Below are 18,535 nucleotides of genomic sequence, written 5' to 3' on the forward strand. Positions count from 1 at the left end.
CCGGGTCCAGGGCCTCACCCTGCTGGCCACGTGCGCCTCCGCTGAGCTGCACTTCTCTCTGCCGAGTGGGTTCCTTTACCTCCCCTTTTACAGTTGAGGAACCTGAGGCTCTGGTTAGCCGTGTCCAGCCCGGGTCCCCAAAACAACTCCCTTTCTCTGCGGTGCTGAAGGAGCCGCACAGGAAGGGAGCACCTTGGGGAGCACAGCGTCAGGAGAAGGCCGCGCTGCAGCGCAGGTGGGAGGAGCCAGGCAGCTGCCCCCTGCTCATTACCTCCCCTCTGTCTCTCCAGCCGCGCTGTCAGGATGGCGGAGGAGCAGGAGTTCACCCAGCTGTGCAAGTTGCCCTTGCAGCCATCCCACCCACACTGCATCAACAACACCTACCGCAGCTCGCAGCACTCGCAGGCCCTGCTGCGGGGGCTGCTGGCTCTCCGGGACAGCGGGATCCTCTTCGACGTGGTCTTGGTGGTGGAGGGGAGGCACATCGAGGCCCATCGCATCCTTTTGGCTGCATCCTGTGATTACTTCAGGTGAGGACCTATGTGTGTCTGCACAAGCACAGTGACTGCCGCTCCCCAGAGCAGGCGTGCCGGGCCTCCTGCTGTGGTCACAGCAGCCTTGCCCGCTGTAGAGACCCGGTCAGCAAGCACTTCTGCAGGTCTGGAATTTGAACCCAGAGGCTTTCTACCACCAAGCTATACCCCAGCCCTATTTTTTATTCTTTATTTTGAAACTAGGTCTCACTGAGTTGCAGAGGGCCTCACTGAGTAGCTAAGGCTGACCTTGAATCTGCTATCCTCCTGTCTCAGCCTCCCAAGTGCTGGGCGTACAAGCATGTGCCAGCACACCGGACTTCTGTCTGCTGTCTTATCTCTTGGGCGTGTCCTTTTTCTCAAGATAGTGCTGTCTGGTTTTATTGTAACATGGCATTTTATAAGACGGAGCTGCTTCCGGTATAATTATTGCAGACTCGAAGTAATTTAATGAGGCTTTTAGTGACTTAAACCCTATTTCCAAATAAAAAATAAATAGGTCTGGTGGTGTACCCTGGAGGTAAAAGGCCCTGGGTTTTCCCCAGTACAACAAAAATTTAAAAATTTTTTTTAAATCCCCAGTGTGAGCCGGGTGTGATGGCGCACACTGTAATCTCAGCGCTTGGGAGGCTGAGACAGGATGGCACAGGTTCCAAGCCAGCCTCAGCTACTGAATGAGGCTCTCAGCAACTTAGTGACACCTTGTTTCCAAATAAAGTATAAAATAGGGCTAGGAATATAGCCCAGAGGTAGAAAAGTCCCTGGGTTCCACCCGCAGTACCACCAAAAATATATATATATATAAATAAATAAATTCCCAGAGTGGTGGTGCACACCTGTAATCTGTGTACTTGGGAGGCTGAGATTGAAGGCTTGTAGGTTTAAGGACAGCCTCAGTAAGTAGTGAAACTTTTGGCAACCACCCTGTTTCCAAACCAGAAATAAAATCGGGCTGGGGATATAGCTCAAAAGTAGAATGCCTCTTGATTCAATCACCAGTACCCCCAAAAAGAAAAATAAGAAATAAAGACAAGAAGGGTTGGGGTAGCCAGATATGGTGGTGCAGGCCCGTAATCTGAGCACTTGGGAGGCTGAGGCAGGAGGGTCCCAGGTTTACAGCCAGCCTCAGCAACTTAGTGAGGCCCTGATTCAAAATAAGTCAAATTGGACTGGGGGTGTAGCCCTGGATTCAGTCCCCAGTACCACAGAAAGGGGGGCTAGAGGTATAGCTGGGAGGTAGAATACCTCTGAGTCTATCCCATTTCCAACCAACAATCAGAAAGCATATCCATATATGTGTTCATTTTTTCGTGAAATTTTTTTCCTATTCAATCTTCGTCTTGAAAGACGTTGACCCTGCAGAGCAGTCAAAAGATAGAGTGGACATCTGTGCCTTTGGCCTGGACTCATCAGCTAACCTTGCGTGTGATTTGAGAGACAGTGCAGGGCCTGGCATTCTGCCCCAGACACTTCAGTGTGCCTCTCTTTGGTGCCTGCTTGCCTCGTACTGGGGGGGCCAGGGGAGCTCACCTCCGGTCTACACCCCCAGCCAAATGTTCTTTCCTATTTCAGAACAGTCTCCCTATCAGGCGCGGTGGCGCACCCTTGTCATCCCAGCATTGGGAGGCTGAGACCGGAGGATCACGGTTCCGGACAGCCTCAGCTACTTAGTGAGGCCCTCTGCAACTCAGTGAGACCCTGTTTCAAAATAAGAATACAAAATAAGCCGGGCATGGTGGTACACTCTTGTAATCCCCTAGCATTTGGAAGGCTGAGACCTGAAGATCATGGTTTGCGGACAGCCTCAGCTACTTAGTGAGGCTCTCCGCAATTTAGACCCTGTTTCAGAATTTTAAAAAATGGGGCAAAGGGTGTTGCTCAGAGGTAGAATGCCCCTGGGTTTCATCCCCAGACCCGCCAAAAAAAAAATACTAAATACGGCTGGGGGGTGTAGCTCAGAGGTAGAATGCCCCTAGATTCCCCAGTACCACCAAAAAAAAGTCTTCCTAAGTGACTGCGTACTGGCCTCTGACCTGCAGTCCTTCTGTCTCACATCATGAATGTGCCTCCCACCCAGCTTTAGTGTGCTTTCTTTTTTCTTTCTTTACTTTCTTTTTTTTTTTTTTAATACTGGGATTTTCTATCGCTGAACTATCCCATAGAATGCCCCTGATTCAAGCCCTAGCACCATACAAACCTAAAACCTATACATACAGAAAAACCCCACAGAGACATCCAGCACAGTGGTGCCCTCATGTAATCCCAGCAACTTGGTAGGCTCAAGTGAAGGATTACAGGTAGAAGGCCGCCCCAGGTATTCAGTAAGACCTTGTCTCAACAAATCTTCAAGCCAGGCATGGTGGCACACACTTACAATCCCAGTACCTGGGAGGCCGAGACAGAAGGATCACAGGTTTACAGCCATCCTCAGCTACTTATTGAGGTCCTCCACAACTTAGTGAGACCCTGTTTCAAAATAAAGAATAGAAAATAACACCAGGTGTGGTAGCACACACTTGTAATCCCAGCATTCGGGAGGCTGAGACCAGAGGATCCCAGTTCATGGACAGCCTCAGCTACTTAGGCCCTTTGCAACTCAGTGAGACCCGGTTTCAAAATAAAGAATAAAAAATAGGGCAGGGAGTGTAACTTGGAGGTCAAATGCCCCTGGGTTCCATCCCCAAACCCGCAAAAAAAAAAAAAAAAAAAAAAAAAAAGAATAAAAAATAGAGCTGGGCAGCAGGCATGGTGGCCCATGCTAGTAATTCCAGAATTCAGGAGGCTGAGACAAGAAGATCACAGTTTGCAGACAGCCTCAGCCACTTAGGCCATCTGCAACTTAGTGAGACCTTGTTTCAAAATAAAGAATAAAGCATTTGGGAGGTGTATAGCACAGACAGCCTCAGCTACTTAGCCAGGCCCTTTGCAACTCAGTGAGACCCTGTTTCAAAAATAAAAAGACTAGGTTGGCCAGGTGTGGTGGCGCACGCTTGTAATACCAGCGCTTGGGAGGTTGAGACAAGAGAATCGCACAGGTTCAAAGCCAGATTCAGCTACTTAATGAGGCTCTCAGCAACTTAGTGAGACCCTGTTTTCAAATAAAATATAAAATAGGTCTGGGAGAAGCCGGGTGTGGTGGCGCATGCTTGTAATCACTGTGCTTGGGAGGCTGAGTCAGGAGGATCACATAGGTTCGAAGCCAGCCTCAGCAACTTAGGCTCTCAGCAACTTAATAAGAGTCTGTTTCCAAATAAAATATAAAATAGGTCTGGGAGTTTAGCCGGAGATAAAAAAAAAACCTCTCTGGGTCCCACCCCTAATACCATAAAAAAATAAAAAAAGTAGGTCTGGGAGTATAGCCTGTAGGTAGAAAAGCCCCAGGCTTCCACCCATTACCAAAAAAATTTAATAAATAAAAAAATAGACTAAAAACTAGGGCTGGGGGTGTAGCTCGGAGGTACAATGCCCCTGGGTTGTATCCTCGGTACCGAAAAAAAAAAAATAGGGGGTTTACCTCAGAGATAGACACACACACACACACACACACACACACACACACACACACACACACAAAGTGAATATATAAAGAAAGAAAGAAAATAAAAAATGGGGCTGGGCTGGAGACTGGTGGCGACACCTGCAACCCCAGTACCGGGAGGCTGAGACAGGAGGAGCACAGGTGTGAGGACAGATTCGGCACGTAGTGAGACTCATCAACCCAGTGAGACCCGTTTCAAAATGAATAAAATAGGGCTGGGGGAGGTAGAATACCCCTGAGTTCAAGCTCCAGTAACACACACACACACACACACACACACACACACACACACACACACGTCAGAAGATGGGAAAAGTTGAACTCATCTGCAAAAGACAGATTTCGAGTCTACTAGAAAATGGACAGATTCTGGCTGTTGATAGAAGCACTGGGCTTGGTCCCAGCCGTGTGGCGCGCGTCTCTGTCCCGTTCATAATCAGGTCTGCCTCGTGGCTGTAGAGTCAGCGCCGTGTCTCCCGGGCTGTGGGCTGGGCGGAGGCAGGAGTCGACGTGAGAAGAGCAGCTGCTCATGCTGTCAGCGTGCAGACATGCATCCAACAGCTGCTCTCGGAAAAATTGACCCTGGAATACACGGACAGGCCGCTGCGGGCCAGGGCTGTCGGTCAGGGGAGGTAACAGGTTAGGAGGCACCTAGCTGAGCCCTGGAGTGAGTGGTGACCGCCTGACAGGTGAGGCTCAGCCTCCAAGATGTAGATGCAGTTGAGTAAGAGGCCGAGTACAGCTGTCCTCAGGGAGGCGCCGGGGAAGGCACCCAGCCTCTATACTGAGGACCTCGAGCCTCTATACTGAGGACCTCGAGCCTTGGCGGTCGCCCTCTGCCGCCTCCAAGGCCTGTCATTGGAGCCTTCATCCCTAGGGTGGAGCCCTTGCCTAGCAATGCCGTGGGTTCTCGTGTTCTGTCCCCAGCACGTCTGCCCTGGCCCAGAACCGCTTACCTCCCAGCAGCCAGTCAACGCCCCCTCAGGCGGCTCGCCCACTCCAAGTATCCTAAACAGTTCCTCCTGCACTCGTCAGTACAGCTCCCACTGCCCTGCTGCGTCACCAGGAGAGGGCCAAGGACCCTGGGTCTTCCTGGAACCAGCCTCCCGGCAGAGGAGCCCTCCAGAGCCCTCAGCCACGCTGGGCCAGCACCGCCCACAGAGGCCTCTGGTTTTTTCCGGGGGAGGGGGTGTTTCTTGTGTGTGAGTAAGACAGAGGATTGAACCCAGGGGCATTAGCCCTGTTTTATTCATTTTAAAGCCAGTCTTATTAGCTGCCGAGAGCCTCACTAAGTTGCTGAGGCTGGCCTCAAACCTGCAGTCCTATTCTAGCTCATCCTCCCAAGTAATGGGATTACCAGTGTGCGCCACCATGCCGGTTGAGGGGTCTCTCCACCTCTCTGGCCCCTGCTGCTCCTCTGCATCAGACTGCTGTGAGCTGGCGCCTCTCTAGACCTCCCCGCAGCCTGGCTCGCTGTGCTTGGGGTTCAGTGCACGCTCAGCCCTGCCCCACCTGCCTGGCTCACTCCCTCCCACTCCTCCTCGGCCCCAGCTCTGTGCCCCTGCCTCTTCACTGAGCCCCTCCCCTGCTGGCCTGTGCTGTCTTGCTTCCCTGGAGGGGCCCATCCCTGCCCGTCCCGGGTCTCCAGGGAGGTCCTCGGGGTCAGATGCCCTCTCCAGGTCCTTCCAACATTTCTCAGTCCACAGTTTCTTTCCCCCATATATTGCTTGCTGGCCTTTACTCACATGTAAACTTACGTGCAGGGATCCCGCCGTTGTTGCTGGCGCTTCGTAAGAGGTACTTGGCATCTGGCAGGCACTCAACAAAGTGAGCTGAGTGCAGTGGCTTGTTTTGTTGTGGTGCTGGCGATTGAACCTAGGGGCATTCTGCCTCTGAGCTACACCCCCAGCCCTTTGTTGCAGTATGGGGGGTTCAGTCCAGAGGCATTCTGCCTCAGACCTATACTCAAGCCCCACTTTTTTTTTTTAAACAGGGCCTCACTAAGTTGCTGAGGCTGGCCTTGAACCTGTAATCTCCTGTCTCAGATTCTCAGGTACTGGGAATGGTGGGCCACCATGCCTGGCTTTGACTCTTGTTTTTGTTTCCCAGCAATTAACCGTTCTTTATATTTATTTATTTATTTATTTATTTATTTTGCAGTACCAGGGTTGGAACCCAGGGGCATTCTACCTCTGAGCTCTGAGCTCCACCTCTCCAGGCCTGTTTTTTATTCCTTTTTTTTTTTTTTTTTTTTTTTTTTGTGGACTGGAGATGGAACCCAGAGGCTTTCTACCTCCGGGCTATCCTCCCAGACCTATTTTATATTTTATTTGGAAATAGGGTCTCACCAAGTTGCTGAGAGCCTCACTAAGTAGCTGAGGCTGGCTTCAAACCTGTGTGATCCTCCTGTCTCAAGCCTCCCAAGCGAAGCGCGGGGATTACATGCGTGCGCCACCACACTTGGCTTTTATTCCATATTTTGAAGCAGAGTCTCACTCAGTTGCAGAGGGCCTCACTAAGCTGAGGTTGGCCATGAACTGGGATCCTCCTGTCTCAGCCTCTCCAATGCTGGGATTACAAGTGCGCCCACCACGCGTGGCGCGTGGCTGACACATTCTTTTCTTTTTTTTTTTTTTTTTTTTTTTAGGTACTGGGAATGGAACTCGGGCATTGCACCTCCAAGCTACACTTCCAGTCCTATTTTTTAGTCTTTTTACATTTTGAAACAGGGTCTCAGTTACGAAGGGTCTCACTAAGTAGTTGAGGCTGTCCATGAACTGTGATCCCTCATACTCCGTCTCCCAAATGCTGGGATTACAAATCTCCCAAATGCTGGGATTACAAGCGGCCCACCACGCCCGGCTGACACATTCTTTTCAAACACACTGTGGGGTCGCTGCTGCTCTGCCTGGGGCGCACTGGTCGACAAAGCAGAAAGTGCGCAGAGAGCCGGCCTGCCCTGTGAGGTGCACGCGGCTTCCGAAGCCCTGGGAAGGAGCCGGGAGGGGACAGGCCGCGTTTGGGGTGGCCGCGCTCTCGGGAGGCTGCTGCAGAGCCTGCTCCCGTGCACTTGCGGCTGCGCAGAGAAGTCAGCGCCGCGTCCTGGGCGGCCGCCCTGGCCGGTGTAACCCTACATCTTCACACGTGCAGGGGAATGTTTGCCGGAGGGTTGAAGGAGATGGAGCAGGAGGAGGTCCTGATCCACGGTGTGTCCTACAACGCCATGTGCCAGATCCTGCACTTCATCTACACCTCGGAGCTGGAGCTCAGCCTGAGCAATGTGCAGGAGACGCTGGTTGCCGCCTGCCAGCTCCAGGTGAGCCACCCGGGCAGGCTGACCCCGCCCGGACCCCGGCCCGGCCCGCGTCCACAGCGCCCCAGGACCTCTGCCCTTCCTCTTTTTTTTTTTTTTTTTTTTGTGACCCCAGGGGCTCTGCCTCTGAGCCCCTTTTATGTTTTTGTTTTTGTTTTTGGTGGTACTGGGGTTCCTGGAAACCCTTCTACCTCCGGGCTACACTCCCAGACCTATTTCATATTTTTATTTGGAAACAGGGTCTCTTAAGCCAGCGCTGCGAGGTCCTCCTGTCTCCGCCTCCCAAACGCAGGGATTACAAGCGTGCACCACCACGCCTGGCATCCCTTTTATGTTTTTGTTTAGAAACAGGGTCTGGCCTCCCTAGATTGCTAAGACCCTCGCTAGTTCTAAGGCTGGCCGGGAGCCTACGATCCTCCCATCTCAGCCTCCCAAGTGCTGGATGGCAGGCAAGCGCCTCACCCCGCTGCCCTCTGCCCTCTTGCTGCCTCCGCAGGCCTGGTCTCCCTGCCAGAAGGCCGGCCGGTTCTGAGGCTCGCCCAGGTGAGGCTTGCACTGCCATGCCTAGAGACGCCCCACATGCCCAGGCCGCAGCCCTCTGCTCACCCACTTTCGGGCTGTTCCAGTCTACCGCCCCCGCCCTCTCCTCGCCCGCTCTCTACTGGGGATGGAACCTAAAGGCATTCTACCTTCGAGCTACAACTCCAGCCCTTTTTATTCTTTATTTTGAATCAGAGTCTTACTACGTTGCGGAGAGTCTCACTAAGTAGCTGAGGCTGGCTGCAAACCTGCGATCCTCCTGTCTAACCCCCCCCCTCCTCCGTACTGGGATTGCAGGCGCGAGCCACCATGCCCAGCTTAGTTTTCTTTTCTTTTCTTTTTTTTTTTTTTTTGGTGGTACTGGGGTTCCTGGAAGCTCTTCTACCTCCAGGCTACACTCCCAGACCTATTTTTTTACATTTTTATTTGGAAACAGGGTCTCCTAAGCCAGCATGCACGGCTGGCTTCAAACCCGCGCGATCCTCCTGTCTCCACACCACGCCCGGCTTAGTTTTCATTTTTGAAATAGTCTAAGTTAACTGCACACTGGCATCAGACCCTCCTCTCTCAGCCTCCCAAGTACTGGGATTACAGGCTGACGCCATCCTGTTCAACTCACTCCTATCTTATAAAATTGCTTTTCCTTCAAATGCCTGTTTTCCTACAGGAGCCGCAGGTCTCCTGAAGCTTTGACGAAGACCTTAAGTTTCGGAGGGTTATGCTGAATCTTAGTATCTAGGGGACAGTGCACAGGGCGGAGACAGACATGCTCATCGGGCCGTCTAAGCCCAGTCTCAGCCGGGCGTGGAGGCGCACACTTGTAATCCAGTTCTTGGGAGGCGGAGACAGGAGGATCGCACGGGTTCAAAGCCAGCCTCAGGTACTTAGTAAGGCTCTCAGCAACTTAGTGAGACCCTGTTTCCAAATAAAGTATAAAATAGGTCGGGGAGGAGAGCCTGGAGGTAGAAAGCCCCTGGGTTCCACCCCCAGTACCACCAAAAAATTAAAAAAACATTGAGCCCAGTCACCTCCTCCCGTTCTTCTTGACAGTGAGATGAAGCGCCACACGGCCGGGGTTCTCGCCCTCTCACACGGGAACACACTGGGCGGGCGTGCTGGCGCGCTTGCAGCCCCAGTGTTCGAGAGGCTGAGGCAGGAAGCCTGCAGGCTGGAGGCCAGCCTCAGCGCTTTAGCAAGGCCTCCGCAACGTAGTGAAACCCTGTTCCCAAATAAAAAGTAAAGCAGGGCTGGGGTGTCGCTCAGAGGTAGAATCCCTCTGGGTTCTGTTCCCAGTCCAGAAAGGAAAACCTGCTGACGCATTTAAAACGCCAGCAAAATTCTATGTGTGGTGGTTGGCTTTTGTTTTTGCGGTGCTGGGGATGGAGCCCAGGGGCATTCTACGTCCGAGCTACACCCCCAGTCCTATTTTTTATTCTTTATTTTGAAACAGGTTCTCACTGAGTTGCAAAAGGGCCCCACTAAGTAGTAGCTGAGGTTGTCCGTGAACCATGATCCTCCCGTCTCAGCCTCCCAAATGCTGGGATTACAAGTATGCACCACCACACCTGGCTTGTATTCCTATTTTTAGAGAAACTCTGAAACTATATTTTCCTAAAGCATTTATCAGAGCCTGGCCTATTACTCCAGGCAGTCTTTCCTGGGGCACCTCCCTGTACCTGTCAGATCCCAGGGTGTCCTTGGATAGCCTGGGTGTGCCCGGCCCAGGGGCGGCATGGGGCCCACAGCTTCCACCAAGCTGCCTGTGGAGAAGAGCAGGCCGTCTTCAGTCCCAGCACCTTCGGAGAGGCCCAGGTGGGCTAGGCGGCGGTCCCCAGCCCCTCCACTACAGTGTGTGCCATGGTGACCGTCCGCCGCTTTCCGCTTCTCTGGAGAGCCAGCGCTGTGGCTCTAGCAGCCGCTGGCAGGGCTGGAGGGCAGCTCTGTGCGCTCACCCTCAATGCAGTCCTGTCCACTTTACCCATTCCCGTCTTCTAGATGGGAGGCTTAGAGAGGTTAAGGACGAGCCTGCCAGCCAGCGCCGCAGCCCGTCTCTGAAGTGTTGGCGCGGTGGGGCCCGCCAAGGGGCGCCGCGCAGAGCGTCCGTCTCCCACGCTGTAGGCCGCTCGAGTAGGTGTCTTTCTCTCTGCAGATCCCAGAGATCATCCACTTCTGCTGCGATTTCCTCATGTCGTGGGTGGACGAGGAGAACATCCTCGACGTGTACCGGCTGGCGGAGCTCTTTGACTTGAGCCACCTGACCGAGCAGCTGGACACCTACATCCTCAAACACTTTGTAGCCTTCTCACGGACTGACAAGTACCGCCAGCTGCCCCCGGAGAAGGTCTACGCCCTCCTCAGCAGCAACCGCCTGGAGGTGTCCTGCGAGACCGAGGTGTACGAGGGGGCCCTGCTCTATCATTACACCCCCGAGCAGGTGCGGGCCGGCCAGATCTCCCTGCACGAGCCCCCCAAGCTCCTTGAGACGGTGCGCTTCCCGCTGATGGAGGCGGACGTCCTCCAGCGGCTGCACGACAAGCTGGAGCCCAGCCCGCTGAGGGACACAGTGGCCAGCGCCCTCCTGTACCACCGCAACGAGAGCCTGCAGCCCAGCCTGCAGGGCCCGCAGACGGAGCTGCGCTCGGACTTCCAGTGCGTCGTGGGCTTCGGGGGCATTCACTCCACGCCGTCCACGGTCCTCAGCGACCAGGCCAAGTACCTGAATCCCCTGCAGGGCGAGTGGAAACACTTCACAGCCTCCCTGGCCCCCCGCATGTCCAACCAGGGCGTCGCAGTGCTCAGCAACTTCGTGTACTTGATCGGAGGGGACAACAACGTGCAGGGGTTCCGTGCCGAGTCCCGGTGCTGGAGGTAGGAAGGCCCGGTCAGCGCCATTATCTGCGGGCCCTGCAGCGCAGCAGCCTGCGCTGAGGGCTGCTCAGGGCCTGGCCACTAAATGAGTTCTGAGGCCGCGGGGTGCGGGGCGTGGTGCCGGAAGGGGAAAGGGCGCGAGGGGCACCGTCTCCCTCCACTGCTATCCTCAGAAGCCTGTGCGCCTGGGGGGGGGGGGCAGCCTGGGCGTGCTACCCTCTTGACGCAGCCCCTTCCTGGGCTGCCCTCTCTGCTCCAGTGACTGCCCGCTGAGTGGCTCTGGTGTGGCTCAGCCAGGGAGCAGGAAGAGCCGATGAGCTCCCAGAGCGGCCTGCAGGCTGCATCCAGCCACGGTCAGCGGGCTGTCGTCCCAGGCAGAGTGAGGGACAGCGGGCCCCGGCCCCATGGCCTCGGTGCAGGTAGAGGCTCTGCACCCTGCAGACTGAGGCGGCCGCATCGGGCCGCCTGAGCCAAATTGCGCTGTGTTCCCGCTGCGGGGCCTGATGGGAGGCGGCCATTCTGCTGCTGTCTCAGGAAGCGTCACTGCTGTTGGACCAATGTGAATTGAACCCTGCCAATGGCGTGTTGAGTTGAATGTGAGGAGCGGCAGCGTCCAGGAGAGATCACCACCTCCGCCCCCTCGTCCATCCCCTGGCCCCGCGTGGCCCTGGGGGTGGTTGGGAGCAGGTGGACGGGCGGGAGGGCTATGCTCAGGACAGCCGGCAGCCAGGTGGGCGGGCAGAGGCCTTTGCAGAGAGGAGTGGGGCAGGGCTGGAGGTGGCCGTCGCTGGCAGCTGGCCTGCAGGAGGGTGACAGCAGGGCTGTGCTGGGATGGCCGCGCCATCCGTGAAGGGAGGCCTGCAGCAGTGCAGGCCGCCCTCCTCCCTGCCACCCCTTCCCAGGCGGGCTGGGGACAGGAGAGCCGAGGGGTACGTCCGGGCACTGCGCTTGGTGCCCACGGGGCACTGCCACAGTCCACTTGAGGTTGGAGGTGGGCATAGGAGACGCCCCTGTGCGCACAGCTGGCGGAGGCCCATGCCGTGGGGGAGCCAGGGTATGTCCTCCAGGCCAAGCAGCAGCCAAGGGGGCGGGGCAGGAGTGGGCCGGGGAAGCTGCTCCTGGCCGGTGACCCGCTGGCCTGGCTCCTTAAAGGTACGACCCGCGGCACAACCGCTGGTTCCAGATCCAGTCCCTGCAGCAGGAGCGCGCTGACCTGTGCGTGTGTGTCGTGGGCAAGCACATCTATGCCGTGGCCGGCCGCGACTACCACAGCGACCTGAGTGCGGTGGAGCGCTACGACCCCGCCACCAACGCCTGGGCCTACGTGGCCCCGCTCAAGAAGGAGGTGAGGCAGCCCTCGGACAAGGGCCTGAGGCTCAGCAAGCCCCCAGGGCGAGGGCGCCAGGTCTCACTCACTCCTCAGACAAGTGGAGTGAGCCCCAGTCTCATGTGTTGCCTGGGCCCAAGCTGCTTTAACCCCCTAGTTTATGTGACAGAAACCTTCCCCTAATCTGGCCCCAGCCCAGCTACAGTGAACTGGAATATTCTTTTTTTTTTTTTTTTTTTTGGTGGTACCGGGGGTGGAACCCAGGGGCTTTTCTACCTCCGGGCTATACTCCCAGACCTATTTTATACTTTACTTGGAAACAGGGTCTCACTAAGTTGTTGAGAGCCTCACTAAGTAGCTGAGGTTGGCTTCAAACCTGTGTGATCCTCCTGTCTCAGCCTCCCAAGCGCTGGATTACAACCATGTGCCACCATGCCTGGCAAACTGGAATATTTATTTATTTTTTATTTTTTATTTTTTTTTTTGCAGGTCTGGGGGTGGAACCCAGGGGCATTCGACCTCCAAGCTACACCCCCTGCCCTATATTTTATTCTTTATTTTGAAACCGTGTCTCAGGGAGTTGCAGAGGGCCTCACTAGATAGCTGAGGCTGTCCACGAACCGCGATCCTCTGGTCTCAGTCTCCCGAATGCTGGGATTACAAGCATGTGCCACCACGCCCGGCTCCGAACTGGAATATTTCTAAAAGCGTCCGACAGGAGGCCCTGAGAGAGGAGGGCTCCCAGGAGGCTGGCTCGCAGACCTGCAGCAGGGCTTCCAGATGACCGGCACGTCTTGCGTGTGCAGCGCACCGCCGTGCATGGCTCTTCCTATTTGAAAACCTGCAGTTGTGCTCGCTGGCGGCGGTGCTGCTTCCTGAAGGACAACCTCTCTTGTCCTGTGGCTTTGGGGTGCTCAGATGTGGCCCCAGACCACCCCTGAGGAAGGGCTCACACTCGGCTAATCGCATTGCTGCTCATGAGCACCTGCAGCGGGCTGGGTGCGCCTCAGGGATCCCTGAGCATCCCAGGCAGAGAGCAGACAGCGCCGGCAAGCCTGGCACGCGCTCGCTCTGGAGGCCTTCCCACTGCCTGGCCTCCCTCTCCTCCCTGAGGCCGCGCCGCCCTGCCCACCTCCACACTGCGTCTGCAGCCTGCCCTTGTTCCTTAGCCTCTCTGGGGAAGGAAGCCTATTGGGAGGGGCAGGGCAGTCCCCACCTGGGCCTGGAGAAGGGAGCCGACTTTGCCAGGGAAAGCTCAGGCCCCGGGGACCTCCTGGAGGCAGGAGGCTGAGGGAGGAACCTGGGGAATCTTTCCTGGAGCGGCCGTCTCCTGCGTGGCCACCGGGGGGCAGTCGTGGCCTTCATGTAGCTGGCCGGGCGGCCAGTCCACTTCCCTTTCTGAGTAGGAGGATCGCCAGTGTGAAGCCAGAGCATGGTGACTTAGTGACAGCCTGTCTCAGAATGGAAAGTAAAAAGCACTGGCACCCCTGGCTCAATCCCGGCACCACACAAAAACCATGGTGTAGTGTGTGTTCCCACCCACAGCCATTAATACCCGTCACTGGAGCGGGAGCATCGTCTCTACAGCTTCCCTTGGTACCCAGAGAGGAGTGGCTCCAGGACCCTCAGAGGAGACCAGAGACCCCTGAGGCTCCCGTCCCTTGTACAAGTGGCAGCGCAGTCGCAGAGAACTGCCACTCCTCCTCTGGCATAATTGGCTTTGTTTTGCTTTTTGCAGTACTGGGGATGAAACCCAGGAGCATTCTACCTCCAAGCTACACCCCCAGCCCTATTTTTATTCTTTATTTTGACACAGGGTCTCACTAAGTTGTGAAGGGCCTCACCAAGTAGTCACTGAGGCTGTCAGCAAACCGCGATCCTCCCATCTTTTATCTTTTATGTATGTATTTTTGCAGTACTGGGGATTAGACTACCTCTGATCTACACCCCCAGCCCTGTTTTTCTTTTTCTCTTTTTTTTTTTTTTTTGTACTGGGGGTAGAACCCTGAGGCTTTCTGCCTCTGGGCTATATACTCCCAGACCTATTCCTATTTTATACTTTATTTGGAAACAGTCTCACTGAGTTGCTGAGAGCCTCACTCAGTAGCTGAGGCTGGCTTGGAACCTGTGCGATCCTCCTGTCTCAGCCTCCCAAGCGCTGGAATTACAAGCGTGCACCACCATGCTCGGCCCTTTATTCTTTATTTTGAAACAGGGTCTCCCCGAGTTCAGGAAGGCCTCACTAAGTAGCTGAAGCTGGCTCTGAACCTGTGATCCTCCTGTCTCAGCCTCCTGAGTCCGGGGACACCCCTTTTCTTGGAGACCCCTTTGATCTCTGGAGCGGTAGATGTGCCCCTCTTGGGCAGTGGGGCGAGGGAGGGTCTGGCTGCCTCCTCACCCCGCGTTCCGCCTGTCTTGGCGCCTTGGTGGCCCCACGCAGGTGTACGCTCACGCAGGCGCCACGCTGGAGGGGAAGATGTACATCACCTGCGGCCGCCGCGGGGAGGACTACCTGAGGGAGACGCACTGCTACGACCCGGGCAGCGACACCTGGCACGCCCTGGCCGACGGGCCCGTGCGGCGAGCCTGGCACGGCATGGCTGCCCTCCTCGACAAGCTGTACGTGATTGGGGGCAGCAACAACGACGCCGGCTACAGGAGGGACGTGCACCAGGTGAGCGCCAGAGCCCAGGTCGGCTCGCGGGAAGGCTCCAGGCTGCGTGCTCTGGTGTGCGATGACATGACTTCACTCCGAGAGAACCCTTCAGAGTCATTTGTTCTATTTTTAGTGGTGTTCTTTGTTTCTTTGCAGTACTGGAGATTGAACCCAGGGGCATTCTACCTCTGGGCTAAACCCCCAGTCCCCTTTTGTTGTGTGGTATTAAGGGTGGAACCCAGGGGCTTTGTATCTTCGGGCTACATCCCCAGACCTATTTTACATTTTATTTGGAAACAGGATCTCACTAAGTAGCTGAGGCTGGCTTCGAACCTGCATAGTCCTCCTGTCTCAGCCTCCCAAGTGCTGGGATTACAAGCGTGCCACTGCACCTGGCTGGTACAGAGTAGTTTGACTTGGGATTTTATTGCTCTAAAAGTCCATGGCCGGGCACAGTGGCATGTGCCTCTGCCCCCGGTACTTGGGAGGAGGATCCCTTGCTCTCAAGGAACACAATGAGAGCCTGTTTCAAGACAAAACCAACTCTCACTGTGAAGTTAGAGCCCAGCCAGGTGTGGTGGTGCACATCTGTAATCCTAGTACCTGAGAGGAGGAGTCAGGAGGATTGTAGGCTCAAGGACAGCCTCCGTAAGTAGTGAGACTCTCATCAACCTAGCAGGACCTGGATTCAAAATTAAAAATAAGGCTGGGCGTGGTGGTGCACATTTGTACTTTCTGGGAGACTGAGACAGGAGGGTTCCAGGTTCAAGGCCAGCCTCAGCTACTTAAGCCCTCTACAACTTAGTGAGACTCTGTGTCAAAATAAGTAATAAGAAGCCGGGTGTGGTGGTGCATGCTTGTAATCCCAGCATTCAGGAGGTGAAGACAGGAGGATCATGGTTTGCAGACAGCCTCAGCTACTTAGCGAGGCAGTTTAGACCCTGTTTCAAAACTAAAAAGACTAAAAATTAGGGCTGGGGGTGTAGCTCTAAGGTAGAATGCCCCTGGGTTCCATCCCCAGTACCCCCAGAAAAGTAAATAAATAAATAATAAGGCCAGGCATGATGGCACACACTTGTAATCCCAGTACTTGGGAGGCAGAGGCAGGAGGATCACAGTTCACATATAGCCTCAGCTAATACTTAGTGAGGCCCTATGCAACTTGGTGAGACCCTGTTTCAAAATAAAAAGAATAAAAAGGCTGAGTGTAGTGGTACATACTTGTAATCCTCGTGCTTGGGAGGCGGAGACAGGAGGATTGCTCAGGTTTGAAGCCAGTAAGAGACCCTGTTTCCAAATAAAAATATAAAAAAATAGAATGTAGCTTGGAGTGTAGCTTGGAGGTAGAAGGGTTTCCAGGAACCCCAGGACCACCAAAAAAACAAAAAGAATAAAAAGTAGGGCTGGGGGTCTAGCTCAGAGAAAGAATGACCATGAGTTTCAGCCCCAGTACCGCAAAAATAAATAAAATAAAAAACAGGGCTGGGAGCCGGGCGTGTTGGCACATGCTTATAATCCCAGCGCTTGGGAGGCTGAGACAGGAGGATCGCGCAGGTTCGAAGCCAGCCTCAGCTATTTAGTGAGACTCTCAACAACTTAGTGAGACCTTGTTTCCAAATAAAATATAAAATAGGTCTGGGAGTATAGCCCGGAGGTAGAAAAGCCCCTGGGTTCCACCACCAGTACCAAAAAAAAGAAAAAACCAGGGCTGGGGGTGTTGCTCAGAGGGTGGGTTCCGCCCCCAGTACCACACAAAAATTATAATAAATAAAAATAAAATGGGGCTTGGAGCTTTGATATAGAATGTCCCTGGGCGCAATCTCCACTGTCACAAAAATAAAAAATAAAGTTAGACCCTTGTAAAGGTAGCAAAGGGTGAGGGAGAAGCTCCTGCTGCTGTTGCCAGGGCGTCCCAGCGAGCCGCAGCCACGCGCCCACGGCTCATCTGCAAGAAGCCCGGGTGAGGCCCTGCCACTGGGCTCAGCGGCCCATGCTCCTTTGCAGTTGCTGAGGGTCAGGTGTCGCTGAGGCGTTCTCCATGGAGGCCCCAGAAGGGCCCCTCTCCTGGCTCCCGCGTGCCGCAGGCAAATCCGCTCTGTGGAGGAGGCAGGACTGAAGGGCCGCTGAGGCCTGTCTGCCCCCTTCCACCTTTGGGGCTCACGCAGTCACAGATCCTTCACATTTATGAGGCGGTACACCCCATAAACCCTTGGTATATGGAGAGGGTCCCAGGTCCAAAAGCATTTAATTGCTGGGTGTGGTGGCACACGCCTGTAATCCCAGTGCTTGCAAAGCTGAGACAGAAGAATTGCCAGCTTGAAGCCAACATCGGCAACTTAGCACAAGTTGGCTTCAGAATGGGAACTAAGGCTGGGGTGCGGCTTGGAGGTAGATGCCCGGGTCCATTGCCCAGCACCAACATGCAGATCTGTACATGTGCATTTCACCACCTCACCACCGGACGTCACAGTTTGGCAGCACGGTTGCTTGCAGACATGGCTAGAAGGGCTGCGGCCTGCTCCTGCCGGCCAGCCTCAGGAGAGTCGGGTCATGTGTCCCTACAACCCACGTCCAGGATGGTGGCTGTCATCCCGGTACTTGTGAGGCTGAGACAGGAGGATCACAGGTCTGAGGCCACACCCAGCAAGTCAGCAAGGCTCTCAGCGACCTGGTGAAACCGCATTAAAAACAAAGTAGAAGCCGCGTGATGCTGCACGCTTGTGACCCCAGTGCTTAGGAGGCTGAGACAGGAGGACCGCAGGCTCGAATCCAGCCTCAGCAATTTTGTGAGGCTCTTAGCAGCCTAGTGAGACTCTATTTCTGAATAAAAACTTTTAAAAATTTTGGGGTGGAGCTCAGAGAGAGAATGCCCCTGGTTCCATCCCCAGTACACAATAACAACAATAAAAAAAAAGTTCTGGGGTGCTGCTTGGAGGCGGAACAGCCCTGGGTCCCACCCTCAGGACGACCCAAAGCAAGAGGCCAGCCTGCCGAGGAGACCCCTGCCCACGGAGGCGGCCTGGAAGAAGGGAGGCTGGGCCTCGCGTGGCCGCAGGGGCAGTGCCGTCTTCCCCGGCAGGCAGAGCAGGCGCCGTGCTGACCCTCTGGCTTTCCAGGTGGCCTGCTACAGCTGCAGTTCGGGGCAGTGGTCGTCTGTCTGCCCGCTCCCGGCCGGGCACGGCGAGCCAGGCATCGCGGTGCTGGACAGCAAGATCTACGTGCTGGGTGGCCGCTCGCACAACCGCGGCAGCCGCACGGGCTACGTGCACGTCTACGACGCGGCGAAGGACCGCTGGGAAGAGGGGCCGCAGCTGGACAACTCCATCTCGGGGCTGGCGGCCTGTGTGCTCACGCTGCCGCGCACCCTGCTCCTCCAGCAGCCCCGCAGCTCCCCCGACCGCAGCCCGGCCGACCCCGACTTCGCCTCCGAGGTCATGAGCGTGTCGGACTGGGAGGAGTTCGACAACTCCAGCGAGGACTAGGAGCACGGCCCTCTCTCCTGCACGGTGGCCATGGCAGCCGGCCTCCCCCAGCCCTGGACGGCTGTGTCCCGGCGGCCTCCCCTCCTCAGGCCCGTCCTCCAGAGCCGGGCAGCTGGGTGAGGGGCCCGCGGCAGCGCCTCCGCGTCCCTGGTGTGAGCGGGCTGCAGCTGGGCGAGCTGCGGCCGCTGGTTCCATGGCGAGCCCCCCCCTCCCCCCCGCCGCCGGCCTTCTCTGCTCGTGTTGTTGTTGTTGAACAAAATAAAGCATTATACAAAAGG

The 18,535-nt window shown here is 55.5% G+C and overlaps 1 protein-coding gene across 1 annotated transcript; it reads left to right on the plus strand.

Moving 5' to 3' along the window:
• Positions 1–300: 300 nt before the first annotated feature.
• KLHL22 (kelch like family member 22) lies at positions 301–18,257 on the plus strand (the record flags this gene model as incomplete). Its single annotated transcript, XM_080717925.1, has 6 exons — positions 301–530; positions 7,222–7,387; positions 10,074–10,792; positions 11,945–12,137; positions 14,560–14,793; positions 17,892–18,257. The coding sequence occupies exons 1-6, from the start codon at positions 304–306 to the stop codon at positions 18,255–18,257; spliced, it is 1,905 nt and encodes a 634-aa protein (XP_080574051.1). The 5' UTR covers positions 301–303.
• Positions 18,258–18,535: the final 278 nt, after the last annotated feature.

The sequence above is a fragment of the Muscardinus avellanarius genome (genome assembly GCF_963383645.1).
Source record: "Muscardinus avellanarius genome assembly, chromosome: 21".
In the NCBI taxonomy this organism is placed as follows: domain Eukaryota; kingdom Metazoa; phylum Chordata; class Mammalia; order Rodentia; family Gliridae; genus Muscardinus; species Muscardinus avellanarius.